This window comes from Podarcis vaucheri, assembly GCF_965113315.1.
Source record: "Podarcis vaucheri genome assembly, chromosome: 14".
In the NCBI taxonomy this organism is placed as follows: domain Eukaryota; kingdom Metazoa; phylum Chordata; class Lepidosauria; order Squamata; family Lacertidae; genus Podarcis; species Podarcis vaucheri.
The window spans coordinates 14,958,604-14,984,135 of record NC_138752.1 but is presented as its reverse complement, the minus strand read 5'-3'; the positions used below and the strand labels follow the sequence as shown (position 1 = coordinate 14,984,135).

Sequence of the window (25,532 nt, the reverse complement as noted above, 5' to 3'; positions counted from 1 at the left end):
AAACATAGCCCAAAACTGAAGATAAAACAACAACAAAAATGAACCTACTATGAAATATGAAAAAAAATGGCCTGTAATTTTTTTCATCAACTGTAATTGGAATGGCAGCTGGTTGAGTTGTCTGGTGTGTGTGTGTGTGTGTGTGTGTGTGTGTGTGTGTGTGTGTATATATATATATATATATATATAGGTTTTGGTGTCTTCGGGTGTCTTCCCGTGTAAGAGTCGGGGTGTCTGTGCGACGTTTCGACGAGGTCTCACTGCCAGACATCTGGAAATTAGCCCTCCCCACAAAAACCGACACCAGAACCAGAGGCACACAGAACGCCGTCACCAATCAACCACACCAGACCCAAACCCAGACCCTCTCCACAGACATATTACAGACTCCATCCAGTAGCCAAACTATAGTGGCACCTCCGGATGCTGCACCCCCCTGCAATCCCTACACAGATCTGGCTGGCACAAGGCACAAAACCACAGCTCGCCCCTATACACGAAGCCAAGCCAGAGCACAACTAAATGCAGCACAGCCATCTTCTCAGAAAAACTCTTCACAAGCTCAAGAGGTCAAGACACGAAAGCTTTAGCAACTAATCTACACTTAATGACCCACCCAGTGGTATTCAGAATATCCCTCATGAAATCACCCAAGATATCCCTCAAGTAATTTAGGAACAAAAGAAGAAAAGGCACACTAATCTAGGAACTTCCTCTCTGCCCAGAACGTTGGAGGCTATACACCACACCCCTCAACAGTATTTATAGGAACTCAAACACCAGACTCTGCTCTGTTCCAGTAACAAGAAGCCGAAAGCACCAGCCTGAAGATGACGAGTGAGACCTCGTCGAAACGTCGCACAGACACCCCGACTCTTACACGGGAAGACACCCGAAGACACCAAAACCTGCATTCCTGTACCCGTGAAAATCTACGAAAGCATATATATATATATATATATATATATATATATATATATATATATATATGCTTTCGTAGATTTTTCGTAGATTTTATATATATCTCCCCTCTGGAAAACACTTTTCATGTCTAAAAATGCTAAATAACAAATCCAAAGGAACTGCAAGCTAAATCTAAACAGGTTGCAAAGATAGAGTTGCAGGAGTTAAGCCAGGGGTCAGCAAACTTTTTCAGCAGGGGGCCGGCCCACTGTCCCTCAGACCTTGTGGGGGGCCGGACTATATTTTTTGGGGGGAAATGAACGAATTTCTATGCCCCACAAATAACCCAGAGATGCATTTTAAATAAAAGCACACATTCTACTCATTTGAAAACAAGCTGATTCCTGGATCGTCCGCGGGCCGGATTTTAAAGGCGATTGGGCCGGATCCAGCCCCCGGGCCTTAGTTTGCCTACCCATGAGTTAAGCAATGCTAGCAATTCCTACATAAAATCTGAAACTCTTTAATCGAGTCATTTCTTGAGGGGGGGGGCAAAGATCAAGGTCTATGTTGATTTATTTATTTTGACAATTACTGAAAATTAATAAATGCATCATTACCTAAAAAGGGCAGGAAACTTAAAAGGTGCATATGGTATTAAGAACTTGTTTTTATTCAACACTCCCAGTTGCACCTGAGCATATTACCACCCCCCTAGATTGTTCCAGCGCCCCTAGGGGGCAGTATCAACCACTTTGGGAAACGCTGATCTAAGTCATTTTCAGCAATCCTATGCTTTATTCCAGTGGCAGTGGTCTTTAAAATTTCAGTGGTGCCCTGTGCGACATTCGGTGCCCCCCTGTCCCTCGCCTTCCTCTCTGCTCAATTCACTACTCTGTGGTTCCAAAACCCTCCAGCGCCCTCTAGTGTTGGCGGAACTGGTTGCACTGGCCGCCTCTGTTTATTCCAGCTTCAGTAACAGTGATCAGTAAACATGGAGCAATTCCCCCCCCATATATTTGGTCTTGGAAAATGCATCTATTTAAAGGGTCTCTGTGTGTCCAACAAAAGCATTAAACGCATAGTGCGCAATGCTGAACATGTGATCTCTATTAATGGCATCTCGTACATTGGGATAAAGCAAAACAAGTCCCATTGCAGCCAACTGAGATCACTGTGTTCAAATTGAAAACAGGAATGGCATCCTATAGCTGCAGACACCAAAGGGACGCAGAAAAGGCCACATATATTCAAAAGTAGCACACGCGCCCCTTTTTTTTTGGCCGTGCCTTTTAAATCTGTAGTCCATCTTTGCTTAATCTGCGTGACCTCGGGGTTGAAAGCTTTGCTGAGCTTGAGTTGCAGAAGCTGAACTCTACAAGATGATGTTAAGATTGCTGAACTTTAGCAAGGTTAACACATAAAGAAAGCAGTTCTAACTTGCTGCGTTATATACTGAGTAGCATTTCGCTTCCCCCCACAGTTGTAGATAGCGCAGAGCCACTTGATGCCCAAATATTTTCCTTAACAATTTCTAGCATTACTTGAACAAAAGTCACACCAGAAAACCTGCTCAGCAAACAAGAATGGAAAGCGAGCGAGGTCCCGGCTCAAGAAGAATGGCAACTTCAACTGATGGAATATGCGTAGCTTGTGGATTTAACATATAGAATAAGAGAAGAAGAAGAACACACGTTTAAAGAAGATTGGAAAATGTTTATTGAATATATGGGGGTTTATCCCTAGGTCATGGAAGAAGGCCATGATCGTGCCAGTCCATAAAAAAGGTCCCCCTGCTGACCCGGAGAACTACCAGAACATCAGCCTTTTGTCTATCATCGGGAAAATCTATGCAAAATTTTTGCTGTTTAAGCTGTCCCATTGGGCAAACGACTCAAATTTGATTGGCCATGAGCAAGCGGGCTTTAGAAACAATTATTCGACCACTGACCATATGGTAATTATGTATCATCTTGCCAGAAAATATTCTGCCCCGAGTCGGGGGCACCTATGTGTCGCTTTCATAGACCTAAAGGCCGCCTTCGACAGTATCCCAAGAAACTGTCTATGGAAGAAATTAGAGAGATGGGGCATAGATAGAAGGCTGTTATGGCTTATAACTCAATTACACCACGGGTCGTCAGCTAGAGTGAGACTCACACCGGCGGGAAACCTATCCAACGAGGTCCCAATAAATAGAGGTGTGCGCCAAGGTTGCATTTTGGCCCCACTCCTCTTTAACTTGTTTATTAGCGATATGAGGCTCTTTCTGAATGAGTCTCAAGCCAACATCCATGCCCCCTACCTAGCTGATTTTCGCTGCCCTCTGCTTCTATATGCCGACGATGCAGCGCTCCTTTCCTACTCTAGAGTCGGTTTATGCAGAGCTCTAAAGATTTTTGCGGCTTACTGCAAACTTAACCATCTGATTATTAATCATGGGAAATCTAAAGTCCTGGTCTTTACCAGGTCTTGGAAAACTTACAGCTGGAAGTTAGATGGAGTCCAACTAGAACAGGTTTTCAAATTTAAATACCTAGGAGTTTTTTTTCACTACAACCTAAGCTGGAAGCCACAGATTCAGTATCTACTAAACAAAGGGAAAACAATACTCTATTCTCTGCTCCAATTTTTTGCGGCCGACGGAGCCTCCCACATCCCTTCTGCTTTGAAGGTATACCATGCAAAAGTGGTTTCCACCCTCTGCTATGCTGCCCCGCTCTGGGCCCCAGGGTCCAATTTAACATTGCTTGGGACATTGCAGAATCAGTTTCTCCGTCGCCTCCTAAAACTGGCCATGTGTGTGAGCAACGCAGCCATACGTCTGGAGTTAAGGATTGTATCATTGGAGACCGTCATCTGGAAGCAAGTCTTTGGCTACTGGCTGTCCAGCTGGCATAGGCTTCCCGACCATTACCTTTTTCAGTGCCTCTGGCGAGACGACTTTGTCAATCCGTGGGTAGGAAAAATCCATGCCAAACTCCTGAGCATCGGAATTTCCCCAGCGGACTCCCTAAAGATGAACTTATGCTCAGCCAAAAGCCTTATAGAGCAAAGATTAGCAGACATTGAAAATCAACACAACCTCGCTTGGGGTGGTGGTGTTTGCTCCCCCAGGTATCACGGAATAACCCCACCACTTGGCCTTCCATCATACATGTCATCTCTTTCATCTGTACCACACCGACTTGCATTTATTCGTGCAAGGTTCAATGTCCTTCCATCGAACCTGCTGAGCCACAGATTTTCAAAGGGTTTGGTGTCTCCGTTATGCGTGTGTGACGGGAAAACTGTTGAATCTCTTCCACATATAATGTTCAACTGCCCCCTACATAGCATAGCCAGGACTAAATTCCTAGGTCCTGCTTTACTGCGCTTGGTGGGCCGGCCTGTTGAGTCACACGCCGCACTACTTTTGCAGGATACAGATCCTTCGGTAACTCTGCAGGTGGCGAGATTCCTGAACGCGGTTATCTCACACACAAAAACAACTAAAAAACAACAACAACACCAAAACTAATCGGACAGTTACGATGAGAGTGCACGTCGGACCTCGTCTTCAGTTTTTCTTTTTCAGTGATCCGTCCCTTGGAGCTCTCCGGGCCCCAAGCTGTTATTTGGCTCTGCTCATTGACCCACCCTAGTACCGTGATGTTCACCCTTTGGTGTCGAATATATCGGTCCTTATGCCTCTGTGCTTTTATGTTTGTACATATTTTATGGGCTAATAGCCGCAAATAAATAAATAAATAAATAAATAAATAAACAAATAAATATAATATGGGGGGTGGAATTGTGTACACTTGAAAACATTGGCAGCATTAAGATCCTGCAAATTTAACAGTGTAAATAAGTGTTGATGGATGTAATAATAGAATACTGAATGGTTTAGTTTATGTAAAATACGCAGGGATTTATGTTATGCAAAGGGATGTGGGTGGCACTGTGGGTTAAACCACAGAGCCTAGGGCTTGCCGATCAGAAGGTCGGCGGTTCGAATCCCCACAACGGGGTGAGCTCCTATTGCTCAGTCCCGGCTCCTGCCAACCTAGCAGTTCAAAAGCACATCAAAGTGCAAGTAGATAAATAGGTACTGCTCCGACGGGAAGGTAAACGGCGTTTCCATGCGCTGCTCTGGTTCGCCAGAAGCGGCTTAGTCATGCTGGCCACAGGACCCGGAAGCTGTACGCCCTCGGCCAATAAAGCGAGATGAGCGCCGCAACCCCAGAGTCGGCCAGGACTGGACCTAATGGTCAGGGGTCCCTTTACCTTTATGTTATGCAAAATGAACCATGGAAAGAAAAAAAGTGAAGTCATTGATAAGTTAAGATTGTTTAAATGAATATTCTAAATTGCATAACAGGAAAAAAAATCTATTTATTTATATAAAACAAACAAAAATAGGTATTACAACTGGGACTCACAAGATAATGTTGTCGTATATCCTCATTGTCTAGGATTGCCAAACAAACTATGAATAGTAACCAAGCAGTGATTTGGGCATACAGTGGGACCTTGGTTCCCGAACAGCTTAGTTGCCGAACAAATCGGCTCCCAAACGGCTCAAACCCGGAAGTAAGTGTTCTGGTTTGAGAACGTTTTTTGGAAGCTGAACATCCGATGTGGCTTCTGATTGAGTTCAGGAAGCTCCTGCAGCCAATTAGAAGCCACGCCTTGGTTTTCGAACAGTTCCGGGAGTAGAACGGACTCCCTAAACGGATTAAGTTCGACAAGCAAGGTACCACTGTATAGCTCATATTATTATTATTTTCAGACAACCTGGCAATCTGGATTGTGGTTTATTGTTTTCGCAATGTGGCAGGAGCAGGGAGGAGTCCTGTGGGAACTAAGAGCATGCACCAGCAACCATAATTCAAAACAAGCTATGGTTCAGACAGTATCTATAGTATGTCTAAGCAATATTTGGGCTTAGAGGGTTGAACACGCTGTTTTTAAAAAGAGGGTCGTTTTATGACACTGTGTCACATTGAACTAAACTGTTAATGTATGTAGACATTTAATGCTGCTTGTTGTACGAGGTGTTTTTCCCTTCAATACTGGGGGTGGGGTGGAATCAGCCCTAGGAAATCTTTTTAAAATGTGGAACACTTCACATGCTTGCAGATAGTATCTAAAACACAATCAAGTAACCTGTTTGATTTTCATTTCGTAGGAGAAGTTGAGTGTGAACCTCCTAATGGAAAACTGAATAGATACGCAGGAGTTCTTTCCTGGGATGTTAACAAATACTGCCTTAATAATGAAATGCTGCTGTTACGAGGTTGCATGTTGAGAAACACTGAGTGGTGCTTTGGAATGGTTATTTTTGCAGGTAAATATGAACTTTTAATGATTTCTAATCTTACCAACAAAAACAGTTGCCCCCAGTCCTTATATACATTATCTAATATTGATAATATGTAAAATCACCTAATAATAGTGAATGCTAATAACAAAAACAGTTAATCTACTATATATTTTGGAGAATTGTCTGTTGGCTATGTATTTGGATGCCTTAAGATATTGTAATCACATTTTGCATGGTGGCTCCTCTGATCAAGGAACGGATCTTGCATCCAGAGGGGTGGACCCAACTTTTGAAAGCTGCACTGATTTTTTGGTTTCCTGTAATTCGGTATGAGATTGCAAGTAATATACAGCCTAAAACATGATTAAAAACAGAAGAACTGAGTAAAAATAAGATATTGATGGATAGAAAAGTTTGAACCTGAGGGGTGAAACCAGTGGCAAAGTAATCTACTTAGATAATATGCTAGAGGTTTAAAAAGAATATTAATTCCTTTTTTTATAGGCCCTGACACCAAGTTAATGCAGAACAGTGGCAAAACTGAATTGAAACGAACAAGCATTGATCGCCTGATGAATACTTTGGTATTGTGGGTAAGTGACTACAGTAGGACCACAAAACTTAATCTCCATCTTAAATATAGTTTCCTTGAACATTATGTATAAAAATATAATTCCTTAAAATAAGACAAGGGATGCCTGTACTGCCATCAGCATCAGTAGGGATGTTGGAGAATTCTGACAGAAATGGAAGTGGAAGTTGTTGATGTTGACTTATTTGTCCCATGTCTTGACTGAAGATCAATCCATTGCTTTTTTCAGTCTGCAAAGGATACGTAATTAAATACTCCCCCTTTAAATTGTGTTTCCTTTGCACTGGAGGGGACGCGGGTGGCGCTGTGGTCTAAATCACAGAGCCAAGGGCTTGCCGATCAGAAGGTCGGCGGTTTGAATCCCCGCGAAGGGGTGAGCTCCCGTTGTTTGGTCCCTGCTCCTGCCAACCTAGCAGTCAGAGTGCAAGTAGATGAATAGGTACCGCTCCGGCAGGAAGGTAAACGGCGTTTCCGTGCGCTGCTCTGGTTTGCCAGAAGCGGCTTAGTCATGCTGGCCACATGACCCGGAAAGCTGTGGACAAACTTCGGCTCCCTCGGCCTGAAAGCGAGATGGGTGCCACACCCCATAGTCACCTTTGACTGGACTTAACCGTCCAGGGATCCTTTACTGTTACTTTTTACCTTATATGTAAACATTTAAAAGTGAAAAACAACTTGTTCTTGGCATCCGCCTGTCTCGGGAGACAATGGAAAAGTGCACTTTCAAGGGTAAGGTCAAACCGCCGCAGAACGACTTCGCCTGAGGTGGCTGCAGATACTGATATGGGAGGGACATGTTTCATTGCAGGGGGAGCAGGTGAAGGCATGTGCTTTTGCTGCTGCAGATGCACCATGGCGTATCTTCTCTCTGCTCTCTTCCCAGTGGTCATTCCTTCTATAATCACTGCTGTGGATTGTCTCCAGGTGCTACCGCCATCTGCAAGGGATTCCCATATGGCTGGGTTAATGTTGTCAACTGATAGGTAAAGGTAAAGGGACCCCTGACCATTAGGTCCAGTCGTGGCCAACTCTGGGGTTGCGGCACTCATCTCGCTTTATTGGCCGAGGGTGTACAGTATCCGGGTCATGTGGCCAGCATGACACAGAAATGCCGTTTACCTTTCCGCCAGAGTGGTACCTATTTATCTACTTGTACTTTGATGTGCTTTCGAACTGCTAGGTTGGCAGGAGCAGGGACTGAGCAACGGGAGCTCACCCCGTCGCAGGGATTCGAACCGCCGACCTTCTGATCGGCAAGCCCTAGGCTCTGCGGTTTAACCAACAGTGCCACCCCCGTCCCATGATACCAGCGTCAACTGATACCCCCCAAAAAAACCCTCATATGAGCTAATATATTCATAAATAACTACTGCTTCTTTGCAGCCATGGTTTCCACATTCACAGCAGCACTGTTGCAATGAATAGGAATTGTAACCCCAAAATGGCAGCTCTAATACAGTGGTACCTCTGCATGCGAACGGGATCCGTTCCGGAGCCCCATTCACATCCTGAAGCGAACGCAACCCACGTCTGCGCATGCATGGGTCGCGATTCACCACATCTGCGCATGCGCGTGATGTCATTTTGAGTGTCTGCGCATGCACGAATGGCAAAATCCAGATGTAACATGTTCTGTTACTTCGGGGTTGTCGTGGAGTGTAACCTGAAAGCACTCAACCTGAAGCATATTTAACCCGAGGTATGACTGTACAGTGGTACCTTGGTTCTTGAACTTAATCCATTCAGGGAGGCCATTCGACTCCCAAAACCGTTCGAAAACCAAGGTGTAGCTTCCAATTGGCTGCAGGAGCTTCTGGGTTTGCGGCTTTCGGGAGCCGATTTCTTCAACAACTAAGCCATTTGGGAACCAAGGTACCACTGGACTTCTCTTCAATTGAAAGCCACCCTCTGCATGCTTTTGCGGGGGCAAGACGGTGGGGGTGGGGTGAAACGAGACCGTGGAACATTGCAAACTTTCATGCAAATCGAATTGAGAAATAGGGCATTGTATGTAGCGAGAATTCTTAATGAGAGGGAAAGCAAAATATGTCCTGGTTGGGCAAAAAGAAATTCACCTTGCATTTTCAGAGCTATCTGCAAACTTTCCAGACCATTAGTCCAATCAATAAAGTTAGAAAAATGCAACTTGAACCAGACATTGGTAAGAATATTTGCAATAAGTACCGGCTGTGGTTTTTAATTAGCTACTAAAACAATAGAAAGTTGGGTGGTGTGCGGTCGTTGTTTTGCCAGCGTTTGACATATTTGCTTAATATAGGATTACACAGATGTCGGGCCAAATTCAGAAATCTGTGCCATGGACCGAGATCTGCCACAAGGCCCATGCCTTTAGTAGGTGGCTGCAAAGCGTTGCATCACCCCAGAGGGAATATAAGGAGACAGTTTGTCTTAGGAATGTATCCCAGAACATTCTGGCAAGCACAGGGAATATGTAGTGCCAATCCCATATAAGGAACCGGTAACAGAAAGAGTGGGAAAGCTTCTATTCGGAGCAGAGAACTCAGCGACTTTAATTCTCCTGCCTGGCATTGGAACACTGTGCAAAAAACGGCGAGGGGAGGCTCCTTCTTTTGGACCGCAGCTGAAGGGTGCCAGGTTGCTGAAGGCTTTTGTAGGTGTCTATAGAACAGTGGGAGATGTGGGTGGCGCTGTGGGTTAAACCACAGAGCCTAGGACTTGCCGATCAGAAGGTCGGCGGTTCGAATCCCTGCGACGGGGTGAGCTCCCGTTGCTTGGTCTCTGCTCCTGCCAACCTAGCAGTTCGAAAGCATGTCAAAGTGCAAGTAGATAAATAGGTGGTGGGAAGGTAAACGGCATTTCCGTGCGCTGCTTTGGTTCGCCAGAAGTGGCTTAGTCATGCTGACCACATGACCTGGAAGCTTTACGCAGGCTCCCTTGGCCAGTAAAGCGAGATGAGCGCCGCAACCCCAGAGTCGGCCACGACTGGACCTAACGGTCAGGGGTCCCTTTACCTTTACCTTGTTTGTGGAGAGATTAGACGGCACCTGCTATTTAATGAATATTCTTCTCAATTTGTTGCAAAGAGGTTAAATCACTTTGCCTGTTCCACACTTTCCACTGCATTTTTCTGTCACTTTCCTTATCATTTGAAGTCCAGTCCTTTGGGGAAGTGAATTTGCTCTGTACGAATTCCTAAATCAGCTTTAATTGCAAAGCCTGAATTTGATTGAATGTGTGGGATGTGACTGAATCCCACAGAAGATAGTAACAGTCTGGACATACCCTATGTCTCCCAAGACCCATTTTTTTCAATAATAATTTTATTTTTTATTTTCAACTTTTACCAACATTTTAGCCAGAAAAACAAAGTCTCTACAAATCTAATTTACCTTCCCCCCGACTCCCCCCTCCCTTCTGCGGTTTTTTTATTTCATATCTTTTTGTTACTGCATATCCAATTCAAGTATATTTATAATTTTTTCCTTATCCTCCCCTTAATTATTTCTTACTGCACATATTTATATCAATCCGACAAAAAGGCGAATAGAGGTCGCTCCCCCCCAGCCACGCCACAATTTAAACAGCATCAGTCATGCACCCCGGCAAACCCAATTGGTCAGCTGGGGTGTGTGAGATGGCAGGGAGTCCTAATGCCGTGTGCGGCATCCCTCTGCCCCATGCCAGGTCACAGTGAGGTCCCGGATGCCACAACTCCACCCCTCTGGGAAGGGGAGTGGCTTTACCATCACAAAAGAATGGCCAGGCTGCCCAGGTAAAGCAATCAGTGACCATTATCAGGTATCCTGGCAGGCAGGATTTTTGCTGGAGACCACCTCCTTCTGTGATGTACATATGATGTTTTGGGGGGTGGTCTTGGGCTACAGGGTGGGCAATTTCAAAAGTCTATATAGGGGCTTGCGCACCATTGTTCAGGATTCTTCTCCCTCCTGCATGTGGGGACCCTGTTGCAACAGTTCCTTGAATAAAGATCAGGCTTACTAGCCGCTTTGCTTCTCAATATTCTCTGGCTGGCCTCTGTTATTTTCTCCTACCGATAGGGAACCCACTTAAGGACTCTATATGAGATATGAGATCTGGAATACCCCATAAGGGAAAAGTAGCCTTTTTTTATAACGCTTATAAGAATGTTTATAATGCAATCATATTGTTCTGAAGCTCTGTTAAGCTTAGAGGAGGAGTAGTAGTTTGGATTTGATATTCCGCTTTATCACTACCCGAAGGAGTCTCAAAGCGGCTAACGTTCTCCTTTCCCTTCCTCCCCCACAACAAACACTCTGTGAGGTGAGTGAGGCTGAGAGACTTCAGAGAAGTGTGACTAGCAGCTGCATGTGGAGGAGCGGGGAAGCGAACCTGGTTCACCAGATTATGAGTCCACCGCTCTTAACCACTACACCATGCTGGTGATAGCACTGTTCATAGTCATGCACGCACAATGCAGAAAGGTGATTTTGTATCCAAGTACTGCACATATACATTCGAGGCAAAACAGTAGTGTTGAGAGATGAATGGGAACTAATCTAACTTCCTTTATTGCTCTGATTTCAGATCTTTGGACTATTGGTGTTCATGGGAATCATTCTGGCAATAGGAAATTCAATTTGGGAACATCAGATTGGAATCCATTTCAGAATTTACCTGTCTTGGAGTGCAGTGGTGAAAAGTCCTATATTTTCAGGATTTCTGACATTTTGGTCATACGTTATCATACTAAATTCGGTTGTGCCCATTTCCTTATATGTAAGGTAAGATGTCAGATTCTGTTGCATGATGTATAAGGTAAAGGTAAAGGGACCCCTGACCGTTAGGTGTGGAGGGGCTTGCCACATGAAAGTATCCAGTGAAGGGCAAATTAACCTCCAGGGCAAGTGGGGGAACCACGAGAAATGCCCCATCTCTGTTAGACGTGGGTCTAAACCACTGAGCCTCTTGTGCTTGCCGATCGGAAGGTCGGCAGTGTGAATCCCCATGACAGAGTTAGCTCCCATTGCTCTGTCCTAGCTCCTGCCAACCTAGCAGTTCGAAAGCATACCGGTACAAGTAGATAAATAGGTACTGCTGTGGTGGGAAGGTAAATGGTGTTTCCGTGCGCTCTGGCTTCCATCATGGTGTTCTGTTGCGCCACAACCGGTTTAGTCCTGCTGGCCACATGACCCGGAAAGCTGTCTGTGGACAAACACCAGCTCCCACAGCCTGAAAGCGAGATGACCGCCGCAACCTCAGAGTCGCCTTTGACTGGACCTAACCGTCCAGGGGTCCTTTAGCTTTGCCTTCATATGAATATATTTATAAGGGTGAAATAAGATGCATTGATGCCCCGCTCAAAAGATTTAACTTCTCGAGATATCAAGAAGAGAACTGAATCTTGAAAAAAACTTGTATCATCTCATACTAACCAAAAGCGTAATCCTGCATTCTGGATGACACAGCGGGGTACCAGGAATACCAGTGTATGTTCTTAATAAGTGATGAAGCACATCTTCCCATCTTATTTGGCATAAGAACATTCCCCACTCCACCCCCCAGAATTCATTGAAGTTTGAATTCTGTTTTACCTTGAGGTCTGTGTAACTGGGACAATAATAATGGGTTTACCGAAATTATTGCTTATTCATCTGATATTGACTCATGAGCAACGGCATCTTGTTAGTTAGAATTGCCAGATTATAATATCTAGCGCAACGTTATGTTTGTTTTATATTACAGTTGACTTTTAAAATCAGCTGCATGGCAGAATAAACCCCGTATAAGTTTCTCCCCCTTTTTTGCCTGTTCAAACTCTGAAAATGTCAAACAGTGAATAATGCCGCTTCCTGCAACGGTGTTTGGCATCAGTAATCCCCACCACAAATTGCTGTGGGTGTTGTCAGAATAGGCTATTTTGAAGCAACTATGTGGATATAGAAGGATCTGGACCAAAAAGAAGGGTGTTGCCAGTTAACATGGCATATCAAGTGCTACACTGAACCTCCTAATTTTATTCCATTTCTGGCTAGTTGAAATGTAATACCTCGGCAGTGCTTAAGGGTTTATTTATTAATTGCTAGCAGTCCTGTACCTGATGTTGCTCGGAAATTCAAAAAAGAATCCCAAAAAGTCAGAGCAGATTTTGTTGTTGTTTAGTCGTGTCCGACTCTTCGTGACCCCATGGACCAGAGCACGCCAGGAACTCCTGTCTTCCACTGCCTCCCACAGTTTAGTCAAACTCATGCTGGTAGCTTCGAGAACACTATCCAAACATCTCGTCCTTTGGTGGCCAAAGTCTTGGAGCCTCAGCTTCAGGATCTGTCCTTCCAGTGAGCACTCAGAGCTGATTTCCTTCAGAATGGAGAGGTTTGATCTTCTTGCAGTCCATGGGACTCTCAAGAGTCTCCTCCAGCACCATAATTCAAAAGCATCAATTCTTCGGCGATCAGCCTTCTTTATGGTCCAGCTCTCACTTCCATACATCACTACTGGGAAAACCATAGCTTTTACTATACGGACCTCTGTTGGCAAGGTGTGCAAATTTTAACAAGTGCTTAAAATGAGTGCAGTTTTGGTCCAGTTCACCAGCTTGATTCAAAATGTTACCCCGTTGTATCTAAACATGCTAGGTCTCAGCAATGAAGTGTTCAAATCACACAATAAGCAGACAAACAACTTTCCAAAAGACACAGTAGATTATTTTTACCCTGTTTTTTTATTTAGATGTTCAGGGCCGCAAACGAGCAACAAACCACAGGATTACAATAAAACAGAATAAAATAACATCTGTCCAACAAATAGCTGTCGGTTAAAAACTCCACACCAAAAGCACTTCAGTTTTAGGGATGATAGAAATCAACTGCTTGCTTGACCTGTTTTTGTGTTTGCGTAAGTTTTGTAACCTCCTGAACAGCGCTTTCTGTCTGCATTGCTTTCAAAGTGTGGAAGTGATTCGGCTTGGACATAGCTACTTTGTCAACTGGGATAATAAAATGTATTCTTCCAAAGAAAACACACCCGCTGAAGTTCGGACCACAACTCTCAGCGAAGAACTGGGGCAGATTGAATACATTTTTTCAGACAAAACAGGGACCCTCACTCAAAACATAATGACTTTTAATAAGTGCTCTATTAATGGGAAAGTATATGGTAAGTTACTGTTTCCTGATTCTGGCAACTTTTCGTTTTAATGGCATTTCCATTAAATTCAGGCTCGTATTATTGAGATTACTTTGAGTTTGATCCAAAGACCACAAATGGAAGGGTGAAATAATCACCAGTGCTGTTTCACAAACACTTGTGCAAAGGGTTCATATGGTGTAACAGTAATAAATGACATTTGAATCAAATTTTAATGAAATTTAAGGGTTAAAATATAAAATTTCTGGACAAACTTTCAATTGGAAAAAGGCTTATGAAAAGAAAGCATATCTTAAATAAAAATGGGGAAAGATCATTGGTATGCCTCCTGCTGGCTTGTATTATTGCCCTAATACCCAATGCAGGGTTGTTTTATATCAGGGGTCTGCAACCTTTAAGACAAAAAGAGCCACTTGGACCCGTTTCCGAAGAAAAAAAACCTGGGAGCCGCAAAACCATTGCGACATTTAAAACAAATATAACACTGCATATATGGTTTCTTACCTTAATGTCCGATCTGACAGCGGGCGGGAAGGTGACTAACGCACGCACCGCCCCCATGCGACGTCACAGCCAGTACAGCGCCCACCACAGTGAGGAGTGTCGGGGCGCACAATTTGCCTCCTCCCCTCGCTAGTATCCGCCCCGGAGCCGCGGCAAAGGTGTAAAAGAGCCACATGTGGCTCCGGAGCCGCGGGTTGCAGACCCCTGTTTTATATAAAGTAGTTCACAACAGGGACAGTTTTTTCAGCTGCCAAAAGGGGGCTTAATGACAAGACCATCAAAGTATTGGCAGCTGCCACTTTATTGGGGATTTATCAATAATCTAGTACTAGTCTGAGGGCAATTTTTTTGAATGTGCAACTTTGATCTTGAAGCTTTGTGTGTGATGAGGTGCTTGATTCTGTCTTGTAATATTTTACATTAATATTTTAATGTTTCAATATTTTAATGTTGTATTTTAATCTTGTTTTTAAGTTATATTCATTCAACTTGTTTTTATTATTGCTTGTTAGCCGCCCTGAGCCTGGCCTTGGCTGGGGAGGGCAGGGTATTCATCATCATCATCATCATCATCATCATCATCATCACCCTCCTGAAACCTGCCCCCCAAAAGAAAGCTATTCACAGTGCAATCCTATACATTTATACTCAGAAGTAAGTCCCATTTGGTTTAATGGATCTCACCTCCAAATAAGTACACACAGGACTGCAGCCTTAGGTGCAACCCTAACCTCATTAACCTGAGAGCAGACCCTGTTGAATTAAAGGAGACTTACTTCTCAGTAGACGTGACTAGGGTTGGGCTTTTAGTTGGGACACTTTTTGAACTTAAATTGAATGTTCTCTGGCTTTTGCTAATTTAATTTTTTTTTTTCAGGTGAAGTGGGCCAGAAAACACTAATCGATGAGGTACAGTGGTACAGTATTTTATTTGCCTTGTGGAATTTTGCTGATTTGTGAAAAGAGCAAGTAAAATATTATTTTGCTAGTTACTTAAATGGTATAGTAAAACTGAACTTTCATTTCCATCCGAGCAACACCAGAAACAGTTGCCCTAATATAGAAAAGTCAAGGCTTTGTATTTTTTGTTCCTAAAGCACCAACTTCCGTTTCTCTCCCTGTTTCCCCTGCTGCATCCCAATATGATTTTAAAACCCTCTCTTTTTGTATGCACTTCCACTTAATAAACACATTTTTGCACAGAAAATTCCCCTAAAATAATGCATCTTCGTATGTTCTTTTCACAAATATAATGCATTTTTATGGACAATTTGCCCTAGTACAATATATACATTTTGCACACATTACTTGACTGGAGAACTGCATTGCAAAACTCAGAGAAGTGCAAATTTCGAATGGTGCTTGTGTTTTGGTCCTCCTATTTTTTTCAGAAACGGTAAATTAGGTATATTTGCCCTTAATTGTGAACTAGGTCAGATTTCTCCCTTATCCCTAGGTAGAGCTCACCACCTTCCCAGCTATTTTGTTCCAATGTCAAACTACTCTTACCATCACAATGTTTCTCTTAATGTTCAATAGAAATCTACCTTTTTATAAGTCCATTAGATGTAGTTGGACCAACAGAAAAAAAATATTTGGTCTTTTCTATGCATGACCCCCTTCAGGGACTTGAAGAGTGCTTGAATCAATCTCCTTATCTTTTTTCAGGTTAAACATACCCAGTTCCTTCAACCTTCCCTCATAGGTGTGGGAATGTTGAGGATAGTAGGAGAGGATATATTGATTAAATATTATCCTTCCTTACTCACGCTAGTGAGCTATAGTAGCAGAGTACATTCCCTTCTACATAGCAAGAAGCTAGTTGATGGATTCCTTTAGAACCATTTGAGTTAAGCAGTCCAGTCTGGCTTGTCCAGATTGGATTGTTCCTGGTAAATCCTATTTAGGTAAAGGTAAAGGGACCCCTGACCATTAGGTCCAGTCGTGGCCGGCTCTGGGGTTACGGTGCTCGTCTCATTTTATTGGCTGAGGGAGCCGGCGTACAGCTTCCAGGTCATGTGGCCAGCATGACTAAGCCGCTTCTGGTGAACCAGAGCAGCGCACTAAAACACTGTTTACCTTCCCGCTGGAGCAGTACCTATTTATCTACTTGCACTTTGACGTGCTTTCAAACTGCTAGGTGGGCAGGAGCAGGGACCAAGCAACGGGAGCTCACCCCGCCGCGGGGATTCGAACCGCCGACCTTCTGACTGGCAAGTCCTAGGCTCTGTGGTTTAACCCACAGTGCCACCCGCGTCCCTAAATCCCCTTTAGTTCCCTCTTAAAAACAATGATGACACAACAATCTTAAAAGTAATGATAAGGTTTACTTGCATTCAGTTCACAGTAGGATCCTGAAGGCAAGGTTTAACTTTTAGTTACAGTTGAAGAGAAAGGTGTGGGTTCATCCTCTTGTGAGGGATGCGCCCATGTGCTGCTGGCTGAGAGCCAGCACACAGCAAAAGGCATCAAGATAAGAAAGTGGGACATAGGGTCTACGAGGGTCATGCCCATCTACCTGGTCACATGGAGGGGGAGGATGTGCCAGACCAGGTGTGACAGGAAGTCCACTTGGCTGGAGCAACATTCCCCTGTGTGTCCACTCTGGGCAAACAGGAAATGTTGTATTTGACTGCTTGAGTGATGTTGCATCCGGTGCTCTTTTTCTTTAAAAAAATGTTTAGAGGTGCTCTCATTTTGACACATTAAATCATGGGTAGGCAAACTAAGGCCCAGGGGCCAGATCCGGCCCAATCGCCTTCTAAATCCGGCCCGCGGACGGTCCGGGAATCAGCTTGTTTTTACATGAGTAGAATGTATCCTTTTATTTAAAATGCATCTCTGGGTTATTTGTGGGGCCTGCCTGGTGTTTTTATATGAGTAGAATGTGTCCTTTTATTTAAAATGCATCTCTGGGCTATTTGTGGGGCATAGGAATTCGTTCATTTATTTTTCTTTCAAAATATAGTCTGGTCCCCCACAAGGTCTGAGGGACAGTGGACTGGCCCCCTGCTGAAAAAGTTTGCTGACCCCTGAAATGCTTGCGTCTGTCTGAGACTCAGGAAACACTGGGAAAGGAAATGAGGCCGCCATCGGGGGGAACTGACGATTCACTGTGCTATTCAATGGAACTGATGATTCCCTGTGCTAGAGAAGAAACTAATTTTTTTTAAAAAATTAGTTTCTTCTCCCATTAGATTCTGCGTACCCCCAGAAAAAAGCACTGGTTACACCCCACAATAGGGAACAATAAACTGACGTGAATAGATTTAGGGTGGAGGACAGGAGTAAAACCCGCCTACGTAACTCCCTGAACCCACCAGTCGCCACTATTCAAAGCTCTTTTCCCGCATCCTGCTCACTTTATGGGAACACAAGATGTTTGGGCTCAGGTGAATGGCCTGGCTTGCCCACCATCCTGTTCTCAAAGTGGCAGACCAGATGCCGATGGAAAGCAGATGATAAACATTATTGGGAACAATAACTAGAAATTCCATGGGAGTTTCGTTTCTCTGATGAAACTTACTGTAAAAGATATGCTCCCAGGGTAACCTTTCCCCCTCAACATCCAGGGTGAAAACTGCCAAGTAGAAGAGACTTGTACACTTCTAGGGCCAATGGAATAAGTTGTCACTGCTGATGCAATTTGTACAGGCTTTCAGGCTAAATGCTAAAAGGCAAGACAATAACAAACACTTGATCTTTTTCATCGAGTGAAGTGCAACAACGCAGATGCCAAGACTCTGCAGCCGGCCACATCACCCATGATTAGTTTTCCTGGATTTGTAGACACAGGGGAAAGAAAAACTCCCAAGTCTTGTTTGCTTCTTGCAAAATTACTGTAATTTTTCAGTTGCTTACTCAGTCATTTCCAAACTGTGCTGGGAAAGAACTGCTGGTGTGCAATGCTACTCAGTAACGTGTATGAGTCTTCCTGCTGCATCTCTGTATGATTTACTGTTCTTTTTATTATTAATTTTTATTAATTCTCCAAATTTTAACAAATCAATCCAAATTATTTAAATTTAATACATTTTTTAAAAGGTAATTAGGTTTCCCACTCCTATTACAAATATATGTCCATCTCTTCCTGATGTGGCTACTTCATTCTTCTTCTTTAATCACCTTCTCATCCTTCTATTAATTTTAATCCATTTTCATAGCTAGCCTTTGTTCTCTGTTTGATTTACTCTTCTGACCTGCTCTACTACTAATCATCCCCTGCCAGGGCAGGTTATTCTCCTGTGCAGGCCCAGTAGCAACAACCCACTTTCTCCGTTTATTTTATTTGTTTATTTAATGTTTAGTTTTGGTTTTTAAAACCACTTTAATAAATTATAGTAAGGTGGTTTATAACCTGCAAAAATGTAATAAACCAATCCATAAATATCCATAAAACATAATTGGAAACACCCTTTACCTTTACCTTAATGTTATTATAGTATCAATTAATTGCCCCTCCCAATGTGTTCAATTTGGCTGGTTAAACAGAGAATTTCATCTTGTGAAGGCCTGTTTAAACAGTACAGTTTTCTGAAGACTTCTGAAAGAAGGAAGGGCTTGCCACGTGAAAGTACCCAGTGAAAGGCAAATTAATCTCGGGGGCAAGTGGGGGAACCATGAGAAATGCCCCATCTCTGTTACTGAGGTGGACTTGGGTGGCACTGTGGTCTAAACCACTGAGCTTCTTGAGCTTGCCGATCGGAAGGTCGACCGTTTGAATCCCCGCGATAGAGTGAGCTCCCATTGCTCTGTCCCAGCTCCTGCCAACCTAGCAGTTTGAAAGCATACCAGTGCAGGCAGAGAAATAGGTATGCAGTGGCAGGAAGGTAAACAGTGTTTCCGTGTGCTCTGGCTTCTGTCACGGTGTTCTGTTGCGCCAGAAGCGGTTTAGTCCTGCTGGCCACATGACCCGGAAAGCTGTCTGTGGACAAACACTGGCTCCCTCAGCCTGAAAAGCGAGATGAGCACCGCGCCTCATAGTCGCCTTTGACTGGACTCGACCATCCAGGGGCCCTTTACCTTTTTTTACCTACATCTAATGTCATTGCTCAGTCCCTGCTCCTGCCAACCTAGCAGTTCGAGAGCACATCAAAGTGCAAGTAGAGAAATAGGTACCGCTCCGGCAGGAAGGTAAATAGTGTTTCCATGCGCTGCTCTGGTTCACCAGAGGTGGCTTAGTCATGCTGGCCACATGACCCGGAAGCTGCACGCCGGCTCCCTTGGCCAATAAAGCGAGATGAGTACCGCAACCCCAGTCAGTCACGACTGGACCTAATGGTCAGGGGTCCCTTTACCTTTACCTTAATGTTATTATAGTATCAATTAATTGCCCCTCCCAATGTGTTCAATTTGGCTGATTCTTAACCGAAAGGGTTCCTCACCCTTGCTTTAGTTTAGACTCTAGAGCATGGGTAGGTAAACTAAGGCCGAGGGCTAGATCTGGCCCAATTGCCTTCTAAATCCGGCCTGCGGACTGTCCGGGAATCAGCGTGTTTTTACATGAGTAGAATGTGTCCTTTTATTTAAAATACATCTTAGGGTTATTTGTGGGGCATAGGAATTTGTTCATCCCCCCCCAAAAAAATATAGTCTGGCCCCCCCACAAGGTCTGAGGGACAGTGGACTGGCCCCCTGCTGAAAAAGTTTGCTGACCCCTGCTTTAGAGGATTGCTAAGGACTCTTGGCAAATCAAAATTCAACTCAATTGTCTGTGGACAAACGCTGGCTCCCTCGGCCTGAAATGCAGATGCAGCTTTGTCACGCTGGCCACGTGACCCGGAAGTGTCTCCGGACAGCGCTGGCCCCCGGCCTATAGATGTGAGATGGGCGCACAAACCCCAGAGTCTGTCAAGACTGGCCCGTTCGGGCAGGGGTACCTTTACCTTTACCTTTAAGGATGGGACGCGGGTGGCGCTGTGGGTAAAAGCCTCAGCGCCTAGGGCTCGCCGATCGAAAGGTCGGCGGTTCGAATCCCCGCGGCGGGGTGCGCTCCCGCTGCTCGGTCCCAGCGCCTGCCAACCTAGCAGTTCGAAAGCACCCCCGGGTGCAAGTAGATAAATAGGTACCGCTTACCAGCGGGAAGGTAAACGGCGTTCCGTGTGCTGCACTGGCTCGCCAGATGCAGCTTTGTCACGCTGGCCACGTGACCCGGAAGTGTCTCCGGACAGCGCTGGCCCCCGGCCTCTTGAGTGAGATGGGCGCACAAACCCCAGAGTCTGTCAAGACTGGCCCGTTCGGGCAGGGGTACCTTTACCTTTACCTTTAAGGACTCTTGGCAAATCAAAATTCAACTCAATTGTCTGTGGACAAACGCTGGCTCCCTCGGCCTGAAAGCGACTTAAGCGCCGCAACCCCCTAGTCACCTTTGACTGGACTTAACTGTCCAGGGGTCCTTTACCTTTTTACCTATTGAGGTGGAGCATAAGGAATCAGGTGCTCCTTAAGCTACTCTGTGCACAGGACTTTGGGAATTAACAGAAGAACATTGAACCTGACCTCATAGCAAATGGGCAACTAGTTTCAGGATCTCGTCCTACACTCTAGTAGGACCCTGGCAGAGACACTTGCCCAACCGGCATGTTCTCTCCTTCCTGGTCGATCGTTCGGGAGCTTTATTAGCTTTCTTCAGCCCGAACATCACAGTGACCAATGCCAACAGACATGTGCACACTTAGGGATCTACAGAGTCTTCACAGCTTGCGTGACAGACCTCAGGAACTCAGCATTTTGGCTAATCTACTTTATTTACATATAAACACACACGGAGCACTGCAACATGGCTCCCTCTCTCTCTAGCATCAGACAGCAAAGAGAATAATAATAATAATAATAATAATAATAATAATAATAATAATATATTTATACCCCGCCCATCTGGCTGGGCTTCCCCAGCCACTCTGGGCAGCTTCCAAAAGGATATTAAAATACTATAATACATCAAACATTAAAAGCTTCCCGAAACAGGGCTGCCTTCAGATGTCTTATAAAAGCCTGGTAGTTGTTGTTCTCTTTGACATCTGGTGGGAGGGTGTTCCACAGGGAAGGCGCCACTACCGAGAAGGCCCTCTGCCTGGTTCCCTGTAACTTGGCTTCTCGCAGTGAGGGAACAATAGTCCCACTTCACGGAACACAGTAACACAAACATCCTGTCTCCATCACTCCATCACTGTGATAGACCAAAATCCCATGACTGCAATCATGGAGCAGGAATTCTAACAACTAGTGCTGCTCTCTCAGCAGTGGAGTGACATGTTACTAGTAATGCGCTCCTTTGAGCAGTCTGGCCTTTGCATTCTGCACTTATTGCAGCTTCCAGACCAGATACAATGGCAGCCCCACTTAAAGTGTTTTACAGTTGCTGGGACTCTACTTGCTTGCATGCCCCATCAGTGACACCTGCCAAAAAGGTAGCTTCACTCTGATCAGGACTTGGTTGATCAGCATCCCTAGATACAGTGGTGCCCCGCAAGACGAATGCCTCACAAGACGGAAAACCCGCTAGACGAAAGGGTTTTCTGTTTTTGAGCTGCTTCGCAAGATGATTTTCCCTATGGGCTTGCTTTGCAAGACGAAAACGTCTTGCAAGTGTTCCGATTTTTTTCTGCTTCCCCCTTTTTTCTAAGCTGATAAGCCGCTAATAGCCTTTTAGCCGCTAATCCGCTAATCCTTTAATAGCCGCTAAGCCTTTAATAGCCGCTAAACCGCTAATAGCACTAATCCGCTAAGCCGCTAATAGGGTTGCTTCGCAAGATGAAAAAACCGCTAGACGAAGAGACTTGCGGAATGGTAAAGGGAAGTTTTCCTTCTGCCCATACTTGCTGCATTTTGGGGAAGCCTTGCACCTTTTCTCTTGCATTCTAGAAAGTCTTGCTTATAATCTTTTCCCTGCTTTTGCACAAACTGTACAAAACTGTTCCAAACACCAGGACATTCTTTTCCTTGTTCAGTCATCCTAAGCGCATGGAAAACAACATGACCTGCTCTCCATGCCTAGCTGACCACATCTACAGAACTTGATTGTTATATTGTTTCGTGCCATATTAATCTCTAGTTACAATTTAATTAGGAGGCTTCATGCCTGTCTAGTTCCAGCTTCGATTCCCAGCCTTTACTCCATCGATGATAAATGATCACACGTAATCCCCACCTCTCACATGTAATTCCCACCTTATGCTTATGTATCAACCAATCAGCGACAAGCACACCTGTGGCAATGCTTGTAATATTCAATAAAAGAGGCTCTCAGGGGTCCGCCCAGACAGACGCCTCATGTTACACCTGCCTCTCTCGTCTCCCGTGATTTTTCATTCCTACAGAATGGATTTACCGTATTTTTCGCTCTATAACACACACCAGACCATAACATGCACGTAGTTTTTAGAGGAGGAAAACAAGAAAAAAAATATTCTAAACGAAATAGTGGATATATGATTTTTGTGGTTCATGCTGTGGCCACAGACATGTGATCACAGACAGTGAGTTTGGAGTAGCCCAGTGCAAAAATCCTGAGGATCCATGTGGATCCATGCTTTGTAACCACGGAGAAGGGAAGGAAGGGGAACCATGGATCCTCTGCTCACGACTGCCGCAGAGCCCCCCTGCCACCCATAGGCATTTGCTCCATAACACGCACAGACATTTCCTCTTACTTTCTAGGAGGAAAAAAAGTGAGTGTTATGGTGCAAAAAATACAGTATTTCGTCTTGCGAGGCACCACTGTATTTTATTTTATATTTTGCTGTGCAAGTTCCACTGTAATGCTGAGGTATTTCAGTTTCCTGCAAGAAAGATCCCCAACCTTACTTTCTTCTTACCATTTTCCCATGTGCTTTTCTTTCGCAGAAGAAAACGCCTGTGGATTTCTCATTCAATCGGCTAGCAGACAGAAAATTTCGCTTTTATGACTACAGCCTAGTTGAATCCATTACAATGGGAGACCCAGAAGTCCATGAATTCTTTAGGCTGCTTTCTCTCTGCCATACAGTCATGTCCGAAGAGAAAACCCCAGGTAACCTAGATAAATATGTATGCTTTAATTTATTTGGGACATTTGTATATCTCTTGGTGATTCTGATTTCGAAGCGGTGTTATGTAAAGACAATCCACAAAAAAGGAACAAAACAATAAATATTTATCATAAAATCTGAACATAAAAAGAGTTGGCTGGATCAGGCTAATGACCCATCAAGTTCTGCAACGTCTTCTCGCAATGTCCATGGGAATCTTGCAAGCTGAACTGGGGCACAACAGCATTCCACTTCTGATCCCCAGCAGCTGTTTTTCAGAGGTATTGTTGTTGTTTAGTCATTTAGTTGTGTCCGACTCTTCGTGACCCCATGGACCAGAGCACGCCAGGCACTCCTGTCTTCCACTGCCTCCCGCGGTTTGGTCAAACTCATGTTGGTAGCTTCAAGAACACTGTCCAACCATCACGTCTTCTGTCTTCCCCTTCTCCTTGTGCCCTCCATCTTTCCCAACATCAGGGTCTTTTCCAGAGAGTCTTCTCTTCTCCTGAGGTGGCCAAAGTATTGGAGCCTCAGCTTCAGGATCTGTTATTCCAGTGAGCATTCCAGGCTGATTTCCTTCAGAATGGATTAGGTTTGATCTTCTTGCAGTCCATGGGACTCTCAAGAGTATCTTCCAGCACCATAATTCAAAAGCACCAATTCTTCGGCGATTTTCCCAGCCGTTGCTGCTCTCCATCATGCCTTGGGCGGATCTAATATCACAATGTTGTTTCAGAAGTTCTCCATTGCTCCGTCCCATAGTTCATTGTTTTGCAACTTCAACAGCAGCTACAAAAACCACACTGTTCCAATAAATATCTCTGTGTTACCTTTGTAGAGCTCAGCTAGGAGGAGAATGGAACGAAACCAGAATTAGTTGGCTCTCTGGCGCCACCTAATGTTCACCTCCTAGCCTTCTGCTCCAATAGCCTCAAAGGGCCCCAGCCTCCACTGGCTTAGATGATTCTCCTAGGATTCTGTTGTGGATTCCCCTCAGGCTTCTTGGCTTAATCCATACCTCTCCTACTCCGTTCATCATGGAGAGAAGGTACCAAGTGAATGTGGGGAAGCCTGTGCTTGAATGAACACAATATTTTGCGACCCTGCTAAAAAGTAGGCTTCCTCCAGCAGGTGCTGAGAACCTCTGAGCTCAAATGAAAAACGAGAAGGGAGTTGAAGAGGCAGTATGAAAACCCCAAATCTGCTCTTAACCTGTACCCCGGGTCCAAGTGGCCCAAAAGCATTTCAGAGAAAGAAGGGGGAAGAGAAAGAGACTCTCAAAAGAGTGGGGTACTGTAATATAAGAAGGTTACGGATTATTTTCGGAACCCACACAATGCATTACTAATAATTATAAATTAATCATTAAATTTATAGACCTTCGTTAGAGGACCACAGGGCAGTTTACAGTATAAAAACACAAAAAATGCATAACATAATAACAAAGAAAACACACACACACACACACACACACACACACACCAGTTTAAAAGGTCATAGATTGTTTAATTAGACAAGAAGATGAATGTTTTTGCCTGGTGCCTAAAGCCATTAGTTCAAAGCAAACCCTAACATAATTTGGTGTTGAATATGGCTGAGATATTTTCATGTGTTGTGGGGTTGTTGCTGGCGATGGTGATTGAAGCCTGCCTACAAAGGAATATTTTGCTTTGGCTGGATCGTATTGTGCAGTCCGCTGCTATGACAAGATTTGACAAGAAAGAAATGGGCCATACTCTAGTGATTAACTCAGATACAACACGTCTTGGCTTCCCATTGCCCGTATCTGTTTTGAGACATGATCTCATAATGTGTAATTGTCTTGCTTTGGTTTGTATGGATGCAGATTTTTTAACTTCAAACAGCGCAAAGTCTTCCATTCATGGTTAAAAGCCTTCTTGCCGATTTGAAGTTGATTGAAGTTGATGAATATGTTTGGCTACAACAAAAGTCAGGGTCTTTGAGTTTGAAAAAACTGAGCCATTATAAATGAGCTGTGCTGGCTAGTAGTAGTGCTTTGGTGTTAGATCTCTTTTAAAAACACTCATTGCAGGCCAGACTCATATATTTTGCCCGTGGTAGGTTGGTGCAAATTTCTTCTCTATATTCA

General features: G+C 44.3%; 2 protein-coding genes across 2 annotated transcripts in view; one reads left to right on the top strand and one right to left on the bottom strand.

Annotated features, from left to right (window-relative positions):
* Positions 1-25,532, top strand: part of ATP8B4 (ATPase phospholipid transporting 8B4 (putative)) — a 115,165-nt gene that overhangs the window by 51,029 nt on the left and 38,604 nt on the right. The window contains exons 11-16 of the mRNA XM_082198321.1: positions 6,077-6,235; positions 6,716-6,804; positions 11,352-11,548; positions 13,711-13,919; positions 15,292-15,323; positions 23,259-23,424. Of these exons, the coding sequence (XP_082054447.1) occupies positions 6,077-6,235; positions 6,716-6,804; positions 11,352-11,548; positions 13,711-13,919; positions 15,292-15,323; positions 23,259-23,424 (852 nt within the window). The remainder of the gene's footprint in view (positions 1-6,076; positions 6,236-6,715; positions 6,805-11,351; positions 11,549-13,710; positions 13,920-15,291; positions 15,324-23,258; positions 23,425-25,532) is intronic.
* LOC309518517 (normal mucosa of esophagus-specific gene 1 protein-like) overlaps positions 1-25,532 on the bottom strand; it is a 139,044-nt gene that overhangs the window by 100,280 nt on the left and 13,232 nt on the right. The gene's annotated exons all lie outside the window — the stretch shown is intronic.